This window comes from Trachurus japonicus, chromosome 16 (assembly GCF_045865225.1).
Source record: "Trachurus japonicus isolate A0001 chromosome 16, Traja_1.0".
Classification (NCBI taxonomy): Eukaryota; Metazoa; Chordata; class Actinopteri; order Carangiformes; family Carangidae; genus Trachurus; species Trachurus japonicus.
This window is the reverse complement of record NC_140922.1, coordinates 5158499-5176307: the sequence shown is the minus strand read 5'-3', so window position 1 is coordinate 5176307 and position 17809 is coordinate 5158499. Positions and strand designations below refer to the sequence as shown.

Sequence of the window (17809 nt, the reverse complement as noted above, 5' to 3'; positions counted from 1 at the left end):
TGCTTGAATACAGAATGTAATTATTGGAGGCACAATCTGGGGCAATAAAAAGTGAGGAAAAAAACCCTTCTGTAATCACATCCAGTTTATGACTGATGAATGCCACCTGGCTGACAGCAGATATAAAGAATAGGTGGTTGTATCCCTGCAGACAGGCATTATGGGAGATGTTGAGCAGGTCTGTATCGGGATGCTTTACGTTAAATGCAGCATCAGGACCCAAACTCCCATGTTTTTTTAATCCTTCTGATGGCTCACAGCAGGGTCAAGCCGGGGTTTTTCCAACAAGGGTTAGAGTTAATCTTCAGTCATTGAAGCACCTGGGCTCCCCTGTGCATACGCCTGGACCCAGATAAACAGGTGGAGATGGACCCGCTGCAAGACATCTTGTAATCTGATCCTGGAGGCCGGATGTTGCCGCTCCGTTTCCTCGCGTACGGCTGACACCGCCGTCATCCGGGTTCAGGTTTAATGTTGCTGAGAAGGAGCGCGCTCTCCTCTGGGCGCTCCGCACTCGTTAGAGTGGTGTTATCATGGGGGGTGGGGAGGGGGCGATAGGGAGCCTCACAGGCAAAATGCAATAATGTAACAGTGACACAAGGAGAGATTTATTTTTAATACCAATAGACAGAGCTAAATCCCTCTCGAATGGAACAAATCCTCTGGTGTCTTCATACAAGTGAATGGTAGCCAGAAAAAAAAAAAAAAAGACAGCACAGGGAGGAAACATTTACATGTTCTGCATCTGCATCCGAACAAGCATGTGTCTCAGCATGTGTAGGAATCTGTTTTAAAGGAGACATATCATGTCCCCCTTTCCACAAATTAAAATAGTTCCCAGGTGTCTTAAAGACATGTCTGTGACATGCTTTGGTCAAAATCCCCCAAGGATCAAACATCACAGCTCTTTTCATCCTCTCAAAACAGCCCTGTTCAGAACGGCTGCTTTCAGTGCCTGTCCCTTTAAATGCAAATGAACCACTGCTTGCCCCGCCCCTTCTACTGGTCCCAGGTAGGGGTGGGATTATGCAAATTTGAATCCTAGTTACATCACTGGAAGACATCTGAGGGAACAGCTTGTAAAACCACATGGATTTCAACCTAGAGAGCCTTATAATTACAGATTTTTTTGTAAATTCTCACATTTTTGGGACAAACACCCAAATAAATGTTAAAGAGCCTTCAGAAAGTGATATTTCCATAATAAGTCCCCTTTTAACACCACCACAGTGCTGTCTTCTCACCGCTTTTCACTGGTGTCTCTGACAACTGTCATTACAGCAGCCAGGAGCTAAAAGTGATATTTCCATAATATGTCCCCTTTAACTCTACAGGCTGTTGAGATCAGGAAGCTCTTAATCACAGGAAACCTGGTGCGAAAACAAGAAAACACACAAGTGCAAAAGAAATCTACAATATCTAAATACAATCAAAGTTTCTACACAGAGCAGAGAGAGAGGCTGTTTATTATACCAGCAATGCAATAAGCAGGAGGCCGATATCAAAGCTGCACGTTCAAGAACCAAACTTATTTAATAAAAAATGAACGCTTTTCATTTCGTGTCATAAAAGTTCATCTCACAACAACAAGCCAGTGATTCTGCTGTGCTGTGAGTTCACCAAACAGCTTCTTATCAGGATAAAGGAAGAACCTGAGGAGAGTTCACAGCTGAAGGTGCTGGAACATGAACATTTCATATCAGACACATGTAGAGCTCTTCCATATCTTTTCACACTTCTCTATTCTGTTAGATTTTTCACTTGTTAAATACAGCAGGACTTATTTATACTTCATACACGTGTCACATTTCTTATTTATTGGTTCTCCTCTCCTTGAAGATTTGAGTGAGACGTTGGAACATCTGTCCGCGTCATGACAGATCAGAGCGCTGATGCTATAAGATGCTTGTGACTCCAGGAGATGTTCGACAAAGACGGGATTAAACCTTTGACCTTGTTCTGCTCCTGGTGCTACTCAGAAATGATAAACGTCTGAGGATGAGCTGCACTCTCGCGCTCCGGTGAGATCTTGAAAGGATATGTGCGGTAAAAGTATATTCCCATTTAGTTAAAAACACTGCGGTTTAAAAATACAGCTCGACTTTAGCCTTTGAAGCCGGAGAACGCGCTCTGAATACCAAAACCCGAACCTCAGGAGACTGTGAAGTGCAGATTGCTTGCGTTTTAGATTTCACCTCCTGAGTCTACACCTCCACACACACACACACACACACCAGCTCTGGCAGAGTTGGTCCTCACCGGAGAGACAACGGCATTGATTGTGGGTTCAAACGCCTCGCTCAACCTCTGTTTACGTTTCTGCTGACAGGGGAAAATAAAAAGTTTCTCCTGGATTCCATTGAATTATTACTGTTGTCTCCCAGAGGTGAGGGTGGAGACGGGGCGGAGAGCTGGACATGCAGAGTGACTGACGGAGACCTGGGACTGCAGTGCTCACATCCTACCAGCAGTCAACATTGATTTTTTTATTTCCACGCATGAATACAGTCTCTTACTGGACCCTAACATCCTGCCTCCTTCATCTAATGAGCCTTCAACTACGATCTTTGTCTCTCTCTCTCATATACCTTTTTTAAAATCTTTTATCAGGCAGTAGTTGAAGACTCATTTCACTTATCCTTTTCATTAACTTTTATGCATAATTGTTCTTTTTCTCCAGTTTGTACAGTCAAACTCTCTCTCCACCTCCCTTCATGTATGGTATTAGTTTTGTTTCTGCAGGATAAACAAAGTTTAAGACGGATGGAATAAGTTCTTTATCTGCTTGTTAATGTTTTTGATACTTATCGCCCTGTGTCATCATCAGTTCGACCGTGGTAATTGTAAAGTCTATGTTTGATGTGCTATGGAATTTAAACAGGATATCAATGGTTGTGTTTCATCAGAACTGTTTTAAAGGAGACATATTATGGAAATCACATATTGAAGGCTCTTTAACATATATCTGGGTGTTTGTCTTGCCTTCCGGACCCCAGAATGTGAGAATTCCCTCAGTTGTCTTCCAGTGATGTAACTAGGACTCAAATTAGCATAATACCACCCCTACCTGGGACCGGTAGAAGGGGTGGGGCAAACAGTGGTTCATTTGCGTTTAAAGGGACAGACACTGAAACCAGCCGTTCTGAACAGGGCTGTTTTGAGAGGATGAAAAGAGCTGTGATGTTTGATCCTTGGGGGATTTTGACCAAAGCATGTCACAGACATGTCTTTAAGACACCTGGGAACTATTTTAATTTGTGGAAAGGGGGCAGAATATGTCTCCTTTAACACAGTGGGCTCTGTTGTCTGTGGGCTGCTGTGTGCTCCACCTGTTGTGCAGGTCACTGTTGTGACTGTACTTCATAGATACTGTGCCACCATTATTAACACAAAATTGAGCTTTCAAGAAGTCAGTGATACCGTGTTGTGTCAGGTTTGTTGTGTCTGCTGTTTCCTGTGTCGACCTTGTTCTACTGAGCTTTTGTTGAATTGACTTTGTGTTTCTCTGCGGCCTTGTGCTTTGGAAACCCGTCTTTACAGAACGGGGATTCTCTGAATCACATTGTTAAATGGAGCAGGAAGCTGATTGGTGAATCACAGTTTAACCTGCGTCCCTGGACACCACAGCCACAGTGGAGAGCTGCCTCTCACTCTCACCAGTCACTAACAGCTTCTTCATTCAGGACGAGCTCACTGTGGCAAAATGCAGGATGAAACAGCAGCCATTACTATATGAATATGTTTTGATTTAGGTAACACTTTGCGCCGGCGTCAGTAATCGCACTGACGCCGGCACAAATCTCGCGAGATTTGGACGGACAGGAAGAGGAGCTTCCGCTACAAACAAGCCTGAAATATAGACTTATCTAATTTTTTTTGGAACAATTTCATATTTTGGGGCTTCAATACAAGACAATACATACGAGCACTATGGAGGTATTTGGATGTTTTTTGGTGTGTCTTTTTGTTACGAAGACAGTTGGTATCCATTTGCAACCGTTATATGGACATGCAGTGCTGCACGGAGCCCCGCTGTAACTCAGAGAAGCCATGGAGGACTCTGAAACTTCTCCCAGCCCTCCCCAGTCGACATGAGGGTGAGTAGATAATGAGTGAAATTTCAATTTTGGGTGAACTATCCCTTTAACTAATACTTAACAGTGTGTACTTATTATAAAGTGTTACCTTGATTTGTTAATTTGTTACTATAGAAAGGGAAAACGCATGTGAATGTACTTTTTCTATGTACAAACAATGTTTAATCTATTTATTGACTGCACAAGGTGTTCTCTGTGCTGTGTGTTCAATTTCATTTCATTTCATTTATTTATTTATTGAGTTGGGACAATGCACATTCATCAACAAATGTGTGTGCAAACCAGATCTTCTTACAGGTGTTAGTCTGCATGTTCTCCCTGTGTCTGTGGGTTCTCTCCAGGTTCTCTGGCCTCTACAGGAGCCAATGTGAGTTTGTGAGAGTTGTATATCTTTATATATGAGCGACCTGTCCAGGGTGTATTCTGCCCTCAGCTGGGATTGAACCACCATGCACAGATAAGCAGTTAATCCTGTGGATGGATGGATTGGTTTACAAGTCAGGAACACCAGAAGCTCCAGTGCAGGAGGAATCATAGTGTAAATATTAAGTGCTACATGTATTTAAAAGGAGATTATTAAGTAAGTATTTAAGTATTTAAGTAAGTACTAGTTATAGTATATACATGTTAAGGTTTTAGGGATCTAATCTGACCTGAGAGCAGAACCCACATCATCACAGTCAAGAAACCTCATCCCGCTTTACAGCAGGACTCCTGGAGGAACTGAGATCAGATCAGTTTAGGACAAAAACAGCTGTGTGGACAGTCTCCATGTCTGATGCCTACAGTACATTTAGAACGGCTCCTTTTCTTTTGGTTTACTGCTGTCTCCTCGGTAACCAACCTGTGTGTTTAAAGTGTTTCACACACCGGCCCCTGAGTTGACTCATGGCAGGTTTTTTTCCCTCGGCGGGTAGAGGCTCGCCTTTTACTCTAATTATATTGTAGCCCCACTAATGATGGGTATTATCCAAATTTCAATGATTAAAATCCAATTAAATTCCAGTTTTTCAGGGAGAGAAACAGGCCATGTTTGTTGGCAGAAACACAATACCAGCCAGAATACTTCCAGCACAATGTTTGGCTAGGAGACTGTCCGTGGGGGCGTGAGAGCTACAGTAGCTGTAATACTATATTGTCATTTATGCATTTTTTATTATGTGTATATTTTTGTTGCTGGGCTGCTTTATTTCTCCTGCTGTAATTCTTTGTCTGCGATATTAAATTCTTTTATCTTTTCCTTGTCACATTGTTTTTATTGTTTGTTTGAAGAGAGAAAAAAAAGATTATTTACAAGGAGCTTGGGGTATTTTATCGTAACTGCACAATTCTCTATTATCCATTTGTGTGTTTATCACTGTGGAAAGGCACCGCACTGAAATGAATGAAGCCACCCACTAATAGCGTGTGGTTTTAACTGACTCGCCGGTTCCAGTCAGTGTCACAATCTCATAATGATCTTTAAATGTCATGAATTGTAGCGGAGCACAGACACGTACACAACACTGAACTGGGAGCTTGTCCCCAAGCGCGACATTAAGACGAGCAGCCGGGCTAATACTCATGTTTTGCTTGCTGCTATTAGCGCGGTGAGTAATCTGTTCAGTGAGAGCCTGCTCTTCTTTTTTTGTCTCCTTTTTTGAGCAAAGAAAAATGAGCAGATGGTTGAGCGGGATGAAGAGAGGAGATTCAAAGAAAAGAACTGTCAGTAGTTTTAAAGGAGTGCAAGACACACAGAAATGAAGGTCTGGTGGGAAAAGATAAGGCCTAATTAATTTCATTATTAAAATTACGGACTACAAAACATGAACATCATTTGTTTAATTTAGCATAAAGAAGTTGCAGTTCTTCAAGGAGCCTTTCAGTGGTGTCTGTGGCCTCTGTCTCAGCTATGTATCTATCAGAGTCAGAAACAAGGAGCGAACACGACCTCCATTAGGAAACACGACTGGGAGATGATTGACTGGGCTTAATACAGCTCCGGTCCAACATCCCAGCCGTGAATCATTCACTTCTCTTTCTCACAGATTCCACAGCATCAATGTGATTATACAAAAACACATTTGGTAGCATTCAGCACGCAGACTGTCAGAATCAATAAGCAGACGCTCTTGTTTTTTCCTCACACCACAACAGCTTTCTCGATAGGATGATAGCAGCCCAACCCCGAGGCACTGACATACTTGTCTCTGTTGTGTCTGTGGTTTCTATTGGGCGCTGACAGCCAGTGTGTGTGTGTGTGTGTGTGTGTGTGTGTGTGTGACATGCACTCTGTGAGGTTCACTGCCTGAGGCTGCTGGAGGAAGACAGCTCAGATCCATCTGTGAATGAGACGGGGCACATCTGCATATGCAGGGTGCAGGCGGCCATGTTTGTTTGTTCTATAGGGATCCCATGGGTGCACTGATCAAGAATACCTGCCAGTTGGATGAAGACATGCAGGGTAGGAGGGGGAAAAAACAACAACAATAAACACACAACCGTATGAAATGGCTGCAGAGAGCAGGAGAGGAAACGCTGCCTCCCAGCAACAGATGGCCGAGAAACCAGAGCCGTTTCATTCCTTATTCTTTAAGTTCATTTCATCTGTAAGTCTGAGACATGTACCATTAGGCTCTGTCAAATCTCCTGGGTGAACACAGGGTATCAAAGATTTTCCTGTAAGACGGACCGTAACCTTTACTCTACTGCAAAGTGGAGGAAAATCCTGAATAAATGAGTGGAGGAGTTTAATGAATCCAGATGCAGTCATACAGGACACGAGGGGCCAGCGGTGAGACTGAGACATCACACGCCTTCGTCTACCAGACCTCGGTCAGACGCCGCTGTCTGCCGCCGTCCACACACCAAACAAAGGGACATCCTTTGAAAGAAGAACACGGTTTTATACGACGTACTAAACTTTGTCAATACGTCTGCTGATTATTCTCTTGGCTTTCCGCTCTTCATTGAAAAACGCTCATTAACTCTTGTCATCTTACTGTCGTATGGGAGAGGGAGGGGTTGTCCTTGTGTTTCAGGGGCTCAACTGAAAAAATATTTTACATTTTGTTGCCTTAAAGAGGAACTATGAAAGATTTTCTCCTTAATTAAGCAGCTTCGGAGTAATTGTGATGGTTATGTGACTTGTTACAGGGAGAATGGAGGCTGTCTGCCTTCTGCCTAGCATCTATTAGCAAAAAAAAACAACAACTTTGAAAGATCAGCACCTCCGATCCATGGGGTGGGGGGCGGGGCTGTGGGGTAGCTGTGAGTTTCTACTACAGTCTTGTAAAAATATGCACTCCAAAACTGTAGGGGGAGCTCCTTTGTTTTCCTTTGGTCACAAAAAAGTGACCAAAAAAGTCACAAAAAAGTGACCAGACTTGCATGGTTCCCATGTAAAGGGATAGTTCAACATTTTGGCAAATTGGCTCATTGCCATAATTCCTATAGTCATAGCAGTAAGTTCATTACCTTTATTTGTCGGTGCAAGCTATTTTTAGAATGGCGGAGCAGAGCCGCGAGCTGCTCAGAGCTACGCTACGGAGGCTAATGGGATTTCTTGGTTTCCCTCATCAAACTCATCAAATACACAATCCAACAACTCCATAACGCTCAAGATGTGACCTGCACATTCACCACACTATGAGATAATGGAGCATTACGAGTTGTTTTCAAGGTAAATTCATACAAAACAGCTGATGCGCGTTGCCTTCAGGGACAGTTTTCCGGCAAGTAGTCTCTGCATTTGCCTCAAAAACAACTCAGTCTCATAACGTTCCATTATTATCTCATAACGTGGTGAATGTGCAGGTTACAACTTGTCGATAAGAGCGTTTTGGAGTTGTCGGGTTGTGTATTTGATGAGTTTGATGAGGGGAAACAAAGAAATCCCATTAGCCTACGTAACATAGCTCTGAGCAGCTTGCAGCTCTGCTCCGCCGTTCTAAAAACAGCTTGCACCGACAAATAAAGGTAACGAACCTACTGCTATGACTATAGGGATTATGGCAATGTGCCAATTTGCCAAAATGTTGAACTATCCCTTTAAATGACAGATTTTTCTGTCAATCACTGAATCACCGGCTAGATTTTTCTGTCAATCACTGAATCACCGGTCACTGCAGACCTGTGTGCATCATTCCAGATTTGTGCTGCTGCAGAAAGTACAAAGCAATAATGAGAGGCCAGTTTATCCTCCTCAGTGTTTGTCGATTCATATTTAGAAGAAGCAGAATGTTTACATGGAGACAGGAATCCTCTCTGGGCTGAACTGTCCTGTATGTGTGTCAATACAATATATATTGCAAATAAAAGCAAATCTATGTTGTCTTCACTCTCGGTACCACAGAGACTGGCTGGTACTGTCAGCTACGGACCACTGTTCACTTTCACAAATGCAGTTTGTCATTATATTTCCCTTGATATGCTTGTGTGTCCAGGCAGTCACTATGTATTCTTTTCTATTATTTTCTACATATATTTTTCCTTTTTTTCCCCTCTAAACTGGGAACTGATGATGTGGCCTTTTTGGAGTTTGCCTCTGAGCTTGCTGCTTTTAAGCGGTGCTGAGTCTGGGACACAGGCCAGTGCTGTCAGTCAAATTTACAGGATGAGACAAAATAGACAGACTGCAGTTTATACACAACAACACTACTTCTACTAAATAGTGCCGTCACTGTGAGTGCTATTACACCAGCATCTCCCTAAAATCAAATGACAAAATATCTAATCCCTCTAGGACGACAAGTGGACGTCCTCATTGGAGGAGGAGAGTCATTAAAGTCAGTGAAGATTCTCAGTCGCCCTGTTACCCTTGATTGGAGCTGACTAGAGGGCAACTGGACTTGATTATAGATACTTGAAGACGTTTCACCTGCCGACCGAGAGGCTTAATCAGTCTTGATTGACTGCTTTAACCTCTGCAGGGTCACACTGATGACACATGCTTCTTTAGCTCCTGGCTGCTGTAATGACAGTTGTCAGAGTCACCAGTGAAAAGCAGTGAGAAGACAGCACTGTGGTGGTGTTTAAGACTACAGAGGAACCTGATTGCTTTGTTAAAGGGATAGTTCAACATTTTGGCAAATTGGCCCATTGCCATAATCCCTATAGTCTTAGTTCGTTACCTTTATTTGTGAGTGCAAGCTATTTTTAGAACGGCGGAGCAGAGCCGTGAGCTGCTCAGAGCTACGCTACGGAGGCGAATGGGATTTTTTGGTTTCTCTCATCAAACTCATGAAATACACAATCCAACAACTCCAAAACGCTCTGGTGGACAAGTTGTGACCTGCACATTCACCACGCTATGAGATAATAACACAACGTTACAAGACAGAGTTGTTTTCGAGGTAAATGCAGAGACTGCTTGCTGAAAAACTGCCCCCGACGGGGTGCATCAGCGGTTTTGCATGAATTTACCTCTAAAACAACTCTGTCTGGTAACGTTGTGTTATTATCTCATAGCGTGGTGAATGTGCAGGTCACAACTTGTCCACCAGAGCGTTTTGGAGTTGTAGGATTGTGTATTTGATGAGTTTGATGAGGAAAACCAAGAAGTCCCATTAGTTTCTGTAGCGTTGCTCTAAGCAGCTCTCGGCTCTGCTCCGCCGTTCTAAAAATAGCTTGCACCATCAATTAAAGGTAACGAACCTACTGCTAAAACTATAGGGATTATGGCAATGAGCCAATTTGCCAAAATGTTGAACTATCCCTTTAAGGTTCAGGGAGCTTCATCATCTGGGTTAGAGCCTGGAAACCAACAGTGTTCTGAACAACACAGTCAAACACTGCAACATCATGGATTTTCGACCCTTACATCATGACCGTCCTTTGTTCCTTTCAGCTCTTTGACTTGTTGTGGTTTGTGTTCATCGCATGCTGTCGTCATATTTTCAAACTTGTGCCTGTCAACATATTCAAGTTTTACTTGTTTTTGTTTTGTCATGCATGTTGTGTTGCGCTGATTTGGCCTCTTCCTGCTCTGCTCACCGTCTCATGTTGCTTTGAGGACATGCTTATCAAAGTGTTGATTGCCAGAGCTCTCTCATAGCAGACAAATGCTGCTAATTGGCAATCAACTTAATAAGGCCCATCATGGTGGCAACATTTGTCATTGCAAGTTCAAGAGGCAAAGTCACTTCCCCATGAGGGCTTTGTGATTGTGTGTGTGTGAGCTCGGGGGAAGAAGCAGAACATTTTTTATGTGTTCCCAGCTACAATAAAAGAGCAGCGTTCTACATCCAGAGATGCTTTTTTCTCTAGATCTGGCTCACAGCCCGTGACTGGGCTCCCGCCAGCGACCGTGGCCTGATGAAAACCCACCTCAAGACTCTGAACAAACATCTCAGTATGGGTTGCAACAGTCAGAGCGCTGACAAGAAGGATGTAATAAGAGAGGCTGAGGCAGGGCAGAATAAGAGCAGCGTCTTCAGCACCATGGACAGCACCAGCGGTCCATGAAGGCAGGTGAAAACAAGCCTCAGCCTCCTGTTTGACAGCAGTCACACTATCTGTCAGTCTGTGTCTGTCTTTCTGCTGCAGGCGGACAGACGCTGAGCCTGTGATGACAGATACACACTTCCTCTCCAGATCATAGCGGATCATTTAACTTTGTCACTTTTTTGTCTATTAAAGTCCAGGGAGGTGGAGGGGGTCAAGACCTCTCTACTTCTCAAAGAGGCTCCGCTCCTTCAATATGACAATGCTGATGTTTGAGCTGCCTTTTTAGCAGCAAGAAAAAAGAAGCTGTGCATCTAGACAGAGCAGTGAGGGGGGGGGGTCAGTGATGGACAGGGAGCAGGACTCCCCTGTGATAAACTGCCCTGGATAAACTACTGTCCACCTTTCACTACGCCCTCACCCACCAGGCAGAGGACACACTATACAGTTTATTTGCATTCTGCACTATCTATCTATCTATCTATCTATCTATCTATCTATCTATCTATCTATCTATCTATCTATCTATCTATCTATCTATCTATCTATCTATCTATCTATCTATCTATCTATCTATCTACCTACCTACCTATTCATTTATCTATACATCCATCCTTTCCTTCTAAGCTTTAACGGCACCTTATAGTTGAGCAGTGTGGTTACAGTAAATGACTGCCACACAGTGCTGATGTAGAAGGTCCATCCCTGAATCCAAGCACAGACTCTCGTTCAGTCATCAAGAGTTACCAGTTACGTAAAATCCGAGGACAATTCTCCCCTGTCTTAAACGGCTGGAGCAACGCGCACAACTCACAACACACAACTCACAACACACAACTCACAACACACAACACACAACACACAGCAGATTAGTTTTCTTCTCTGCTCCTCCAGACAGTAATAACCTGAGGACTCTACCAACAGCTTCATCCATCCCTCTGGATGGATTAACACCAATAATGTCAAGAGGTGATGCTGAAGGACTGACGGCTGAGAGGCTGGAGGTGAAGCTTCTCCACTGCACCAGGCTTAATGTTCATGTTACCTGGCCCTCATCAGGACAACAGGATGGAGCCATTTGAGCTAATGCTAACTTTAACACGATAACATGCTGAAAGTTAATGAGCTGATTAATCAAATGTGATGTTCTGTAGTTCTGTCTTAGATTAGTGTGATAGCATGTTGACATTCACTAATCAACACTAAACTCGGTACAAGAACAGCTAATGATGATGGAATCTCATTACTTCTCCAGGTTGTTGTGGTTGGTCTAGTTATTTTAGTGCCAGTTGCTACGGTGACACTGAGATCTCAGCACACAACTTTAGAAAAAAAAAAAACCATGCACACAAATGCACAAACATGTTGTCAAATGCTTTTAAATCTGCAGCACGTTTGTGTCTTTGCATGCGTTTTTCTTAAGCTGCAGTGTATCGAGCCCTCTGGGCCACCGTAGGAAGCCCTGCTCGATGCAAACTGTGTTCATGGTGGCCGGTAATTGAAGTGCCAGCCCGGGTCAGGATCAGCAGCCGGCCTGCTCTTACACACAGGCTCTGCATCAGAGTGAGAGGGTTCACTAACAACACACATTCACCTGGTGGAGAAACTACAGGAAAAAACCAAAGACATTTGGATAAATTATCTGACATCCTTGAATGTCTGTTCCCATTTCCTTTCCAATCCATCTAGTCAGTCGTCTTCTCTTGTGTTCCTGGCACGTCTACAGTCAGAGTGACTCAGCCTCCTCTGGGGACCATGAATGTCTCTGCAAATCTGATGGCAACTCAGGAGTTGTTGAGCTATTTTTGACCAAGACTGTGAACTGACCGACCAGCTGAAAACCTAAAAACTCCACCCACACACAAACACGGCAAGTGCAGCAGCTCGAAATTTGTGAAATAGCTCTTCAAACCCCAACAGCTTTATGATGAACAGTCTGACTGATACTTTGCAGTTTTTCCTTCAAATAGGTGGTTTGGAAAGTGGGGATGTGTTTACGTATCTGGTCCAACAGACTGTGTGGGTTTCTCTTAGCACAGCTGCACCATACTGATTCATCCATTACAGGCAAAAAAAATGACAATAACAACAAGATGAGATACCGAAGATGTTCTGTGGAAAATGCACTTCGCAGAAGGGACAGAAAAAATATTTCCTTATTAAATGGTGCTAGGGTTGAAAACAGCTCTGGGATCATTTGAAATCAAGTGAGTGACCTTGATGTCTGTGAGGCCGGGGTCAGTCACAGCTACACCTGCTGAGTGGGTGAGTCGGTGCTGATGGGAGTCCACTCTTCTTTTCACTCCTCATTAGAGACTCTGTTGCATGTTGCTCTTTTGACCTGATTTCAAATGGCTGTGTTATTATTCATATTATCATTTTTATATAGTTACAGACCAGTAGAAAAAAAAAAAAAGTCAAATTGACTGGAACATCTTGTGCTGCTGCTCCTGTGTTTGTCTCTGTGCTGTTTAAAAAGTAAAAGAGGAGACGTCCTGGACTTGGACCTGTCTCCTGCAGCCTGATAAGTGCAGCTGCTGCGTCTGGGTCAGCTGCTGAACCAGCCGCCACTGAACTGGACATTAATCTTCATTTTATCCGGTGCTGTTCCCTGCGAATCACATTTGCCTCGTACACAACGCACCCCGACCCTTTAAATTATTTATGTTCCCGTCCTCTCCTCCCCGATAACGACGCCCGGGGTGGGGCGGTGATACGGGAGGAAGAAGAATCTCCTGGTCTAATGTGAGAGGCTGAAGGGAACACGTTGAACTGAGGAGAACACACATTAGGAGATCCCTTTTTTTGTGTGAGGGATAAATCCGTCTGCTCTGAGTGTTGTTTGCACAGAACACGACACAGACAGATCCTCTCCTTTACCTGCAGTCGTGGAGTAATTGACACCAGGCCAGAGACGAACTTTCCCCATGGATGTTAAAGAGGACATATTATGGAGATATCACTTTTTGAAGGCTCTTTAACATGTATTAGGGTGTTTGGCTTCGCTTCCGGCCACCAAAATGTGAGAATTGACAAAAAAAATCCAGGTTAAAATCTAGTGGTGTGCATCTTCACTGGCCTCACGATTCGATTTGATTACGATTCACCAGTCTACGTTTCGGTTCGATTCGATACGATGCATCTCGATGCATCACATCCTCAATTTTCTGTTGCCACACAGTCAGCAGTGTAAAACTCAAGGATGTGGGACATTGAAACATCCTGAATGCTATGAGTGACAGGCAAACAGCCAATCATTTAACAGCTGTGTAGTCTGGTTGTACTCGAGTTGGACTCAATGCGGACCCAAAGTGGACGTCCGCCCGACACGTCCATACTGTGCGCACAGTACGCCCGACTCTGCTCCAACCTGTGAAGCAGCGGTGGCATTAGTGAAGTAGCGGCTGCTCACTGTCACTGAAACACTCGAAATGTCTGATTAAATACGCGGGTGGCTTACATCTCACTGTGTAGAGCATGCCTGCTGCAGCGACCCTGGGTTTGATTCCACCCGTCAGTCCCTTTGCTGCGTGTTGTTCCCCCCTTTCACGCTCTCTCCAGCTGTCCTTTCAAAATAAATGCATAAAAATCCCGGAGAAAACAAACTTGTGACCTGGTGGCTGGTTAGCGGTGGTGGCCGCCACCAAATTCTGTCTCAGGAATTCATTGTTTGAATTTAAAAAATCGATTATGTGACATAACTGCATCGATTCAGAGTCCAATTAAGAATCTCAATGCATCTTTGAATCGATTATTTTCGGCACTCCTATTAAAATCCCTGTGGTTTTATGAGCTGTTCCCCCAGTTGTCTTCCAGTGATGTAACTAGTTTTTGAATTTATCCCACCCCTACCTGGTACCAGTAGAAGGGGCGGGGCAAGCAGTGGTTCATTTGCATTTAAAGGGACAGGCACTGAAACCAGCCGTTCTGAACAGGGCTGTTTAGAGAGGATGAAAAGAGCTGTGATGTTTGATCCTTGGGGGATTTTGACCAAAGCATGTCACAGACATGTCTTTAAGACACCTGGGAACTATTTTAACTTGTAGAAAGGGGACAGAATGTGTCTCCTTTAAAGTAAAAAACAACAACAACAAAAAAACAAACTAGTTGGCACATTCTGAATCTGCCTCCTGCAGTGTGGTCTTTCAGAGTTAACCACAAACATCTCGTCTCTCATCTGTCTCATGATTAAATTGCCTTAAAGTATCAATCCCATTTAATTACTGTCATTATCATCAATGAGAAATTACCAGAGCCTAAAATGGCAGGGTTAATTAGGCTTACAGGGACGGAGAGATTATTTATTTATCTGTGGTCGCCTGCGCTGGGAAGATATGAATTGCGAGGTAACTTCACGTAGAGCCTGCTCGGCTCACTTCTCCAGCTTTGTCAGCGTCTCCTTGTTTTATTCCTCGCTTTACTCTGCTTCTGTCACTTTGCTTCCCACCACTTCTGTCTCTTTCATCTGTCGCTCACTTCCTGACTCGTCCTTTTATTTTTTTAATCTCGCACGCTCTCAAAATCACAAACGCGTCCATGTCTGTGTGTGTGTGTGTGTGTGTGCCACTCGTGCTCGCCGTGGACACTTCAACCAGTGCCGTCCTTTCAAGTAAACACACACAAAAGAATACTTGTGTTGGCAGCTTTGAAACGTTCCCTCTGTTCGCCTGCTCATCCAAACAGATGCTGCACAGTTCTGTGTTTGACCCGGCAGTGGGAGAGGAGCTTGTCCCGCGTTCACCCCCATCTCACATCATCATCACAAAGCAGCCGAAGCCCTTGTCTTCTGCTCGTCGATCCCCACCTCTAGATTTCTCTGATTAGTTCCTCCCGTTTTGGATAAAAGTGTCCAAATCAGTCAAAATCGGCCGTTGTGGAGATTTATCTGAAATGAAAGCGCTGCTGCTCTTGGATCTCGCTGACACATGATGGAGAACGACTGCTCAAAGCGAGTGAGTTCTTACTTCTAAGAAGTGAGCAATTTTCACTCTGACACAATATTCCAGGAGCTGATTTCACAGTTATACACCTACAAATCAGAGAGGCTGGAAATAACCACTAAGTCTAAATATGACCGCTGCAGGGAGAAGCAACCTGCACGCATATTTATGGCACAGACCCAGCTGGTAAAAAGCAAACACGCACCACCGCTGATAGGCAGACAAAGCAGGCGGAGCCACAGAAACACAACGTGTGGAATGTCTTACTTCTTGGGAGGCACCTGTCCCACGTTGACGCGCACGCAGATGACTTTGCGGGTCTGCATCCCCATGGAGCAGGGGCCCTGGCCGTCGCCGCTGACACGGACGCCCGTGGACGCGTTGAGGGACGAGGACGAGGGGTCTTCGGCGCAGGGGCCCCACGGCCCCGTCTGCCAGTGGTACACGGTGCAGGCGTGTTCGTTACAGTTCCTCACCTCCTGAAGGGAACTGCTGTTGGGGCACAGGGCGCCGCCTGGCAGACAAGACAGAACACGGTGAGGATCTAAACAGGACAAGATGATACATCTGGAGAAACGAACACTAAACCAATCACTGCATGTTCTACTTTGTAATTATAGGAATGTGACAAATAAAGACAGTTAATGTGATACAAGTTAGTCATCATACTAATGTTGTAGTGCTCGAGACCAGACCGGTCTTGAGACCAATTTTCAAGGTCTTGGTCTTGTCTCGGTCCAAGTCGAGCTGGACAAGGGACTTTTCTCAAGACCAGTCAAGACCACAGCTGCAGTGACATCTTTTTTAAACTGTTTTAACTGTGTTTTAAATGTCTCTGTCACTTGCTCACTTTGGTTTATGCTATATAATTCAATAACTTTAAGATAATTAAAATTATTTACAAAAGTATCTGCTTGTGTAACCATCTGTCACCAGAGTCAACAGTGGAAGGAGACTTCAGCAGGTTCTGTTCTGTGTTCTTCTGTTCAATCCAAACTTTGTTTCAATTGTTTAGATTTTATATCAAATAATATTGTCTTTTTAGCTGAGGAATAATGTAACTATCAAGACACATGATTATTATAAGGACTGGCTCTGAATGCAATAATGGTCTTGAAAATGGTCTCGCATTGTTTTTTTTGTCATTGGTTTGGTCTTGGTCTCGACCCCCTCAAAGTCTTTGTCTTGTCTTGGTCTTGGTTTTGACCCGGTCTCGGGTGAGGTGGTCTTGACTACAACACTATTCAGTAACACTATACACACCCACAGATAACACTCAACTCTGCAGCTCCATTTAGTAACTCTGGCAGTTCATTATTTTTGGTTCATGGTCCAAAACTCCTGACAAAACACTGTTTTGCTTCACTCACTCTCACCATCAGAATAGAAGGCTCTGATAAACCCACAGTATTTACACTACCTGTCCTACTAGAAGAGAAGAGAAGAGAAGAGAAGAGAAGAGAAGAGAAGAGAAGAGAAGAGAAGAGAAGAGAAGAGAAGAGAAGAGAAGAGAAGAGAAGAGAAGAGAAGAGAAGAGAAGAGAAGAGAAGAGCTGTGTTTCTCTGACAGGAAGTTAGATGTTGGATATGAGTCTAAATAAATGCTAATTTTAAACCAGTTTACTACAGAAGTGATATAATAACCTTGTCAGGAGATAATCATCAGATAATAATATGAAATCTGATCTACAGAGTGAACCACTGCTGCTGTAGCCTGTATGTAAACATCTGATTATTGTGGGATGTTTGGGGTTTGTTTGATGTGGGCTTCTGTGTTATCTTCCTCTATATGTTTGTTGTTGTTTTCTTGCTGAGGATCCCTCCTGAGTGTCGTCCTTAATAAAGACTGTGTGAAGTGAACTGTGGCGTTTGGCTCCACTAGAAAATAATAAATAACGTCTCGCTGACACAGTTTGAGGAGGACTGTACCGTTGCCACGTCAACAGTCGACCCCAGCAGGAGCTCAACAACACGAGCTGACTAAACCTGTTTATTTCACCTCCATCAGGGTGATTGACACTAGAAATATACAATTAACACCTTCACCCACTCGGACCGTGTTGTAGTGGTGAAGTCAAGCACTTCTTTCTCATTGATGATCATCAATATCCTGACTCCAGGCCAGGAGTTATGATACGTCTGGAGTTATCTGCTGCTCAGACTCGGGGCTTAAGCACATTTTCCCTCCAGTAAGAAGCTCTGTTAAATCCAGCACAACCTGTCGAACAATTGCTGTTAACCTATTTTCTGCCTGAAACTCCAGGATCTGTGGAACACACTGAATAGAACCTGCACTCTAACACTTTAAAGCGCCTTTATAGTGAGACTTTCCTAGAGTTCTATTGTTTAA

General features: G+C 43.8%; 1 protein-coding gene across 1 annotated transcript in view; it reads right to left on the bottom strand.

Annotated features, from left to right (window-relative positions):
• The window catches only part of thsd7ab (thrombospondin, type I, domain containing 7Ab), a 204359-nt gene that overhangs the window by 84945 nt on the left and 101605 nt on the right, over nucleotides 1-17809 (bottom strand). Inside the window, exon 9 of the mRNA XM_085803520.1 lies at nucleotides 15728-15974. Coding sequence (XP_085659646.1) covers nucleotides 15728-15974 — 247 coding nt within the window. The remainder of the gene's footprint in view (nucleotides 1-15727; nucleotides 15975-17809) is intronic.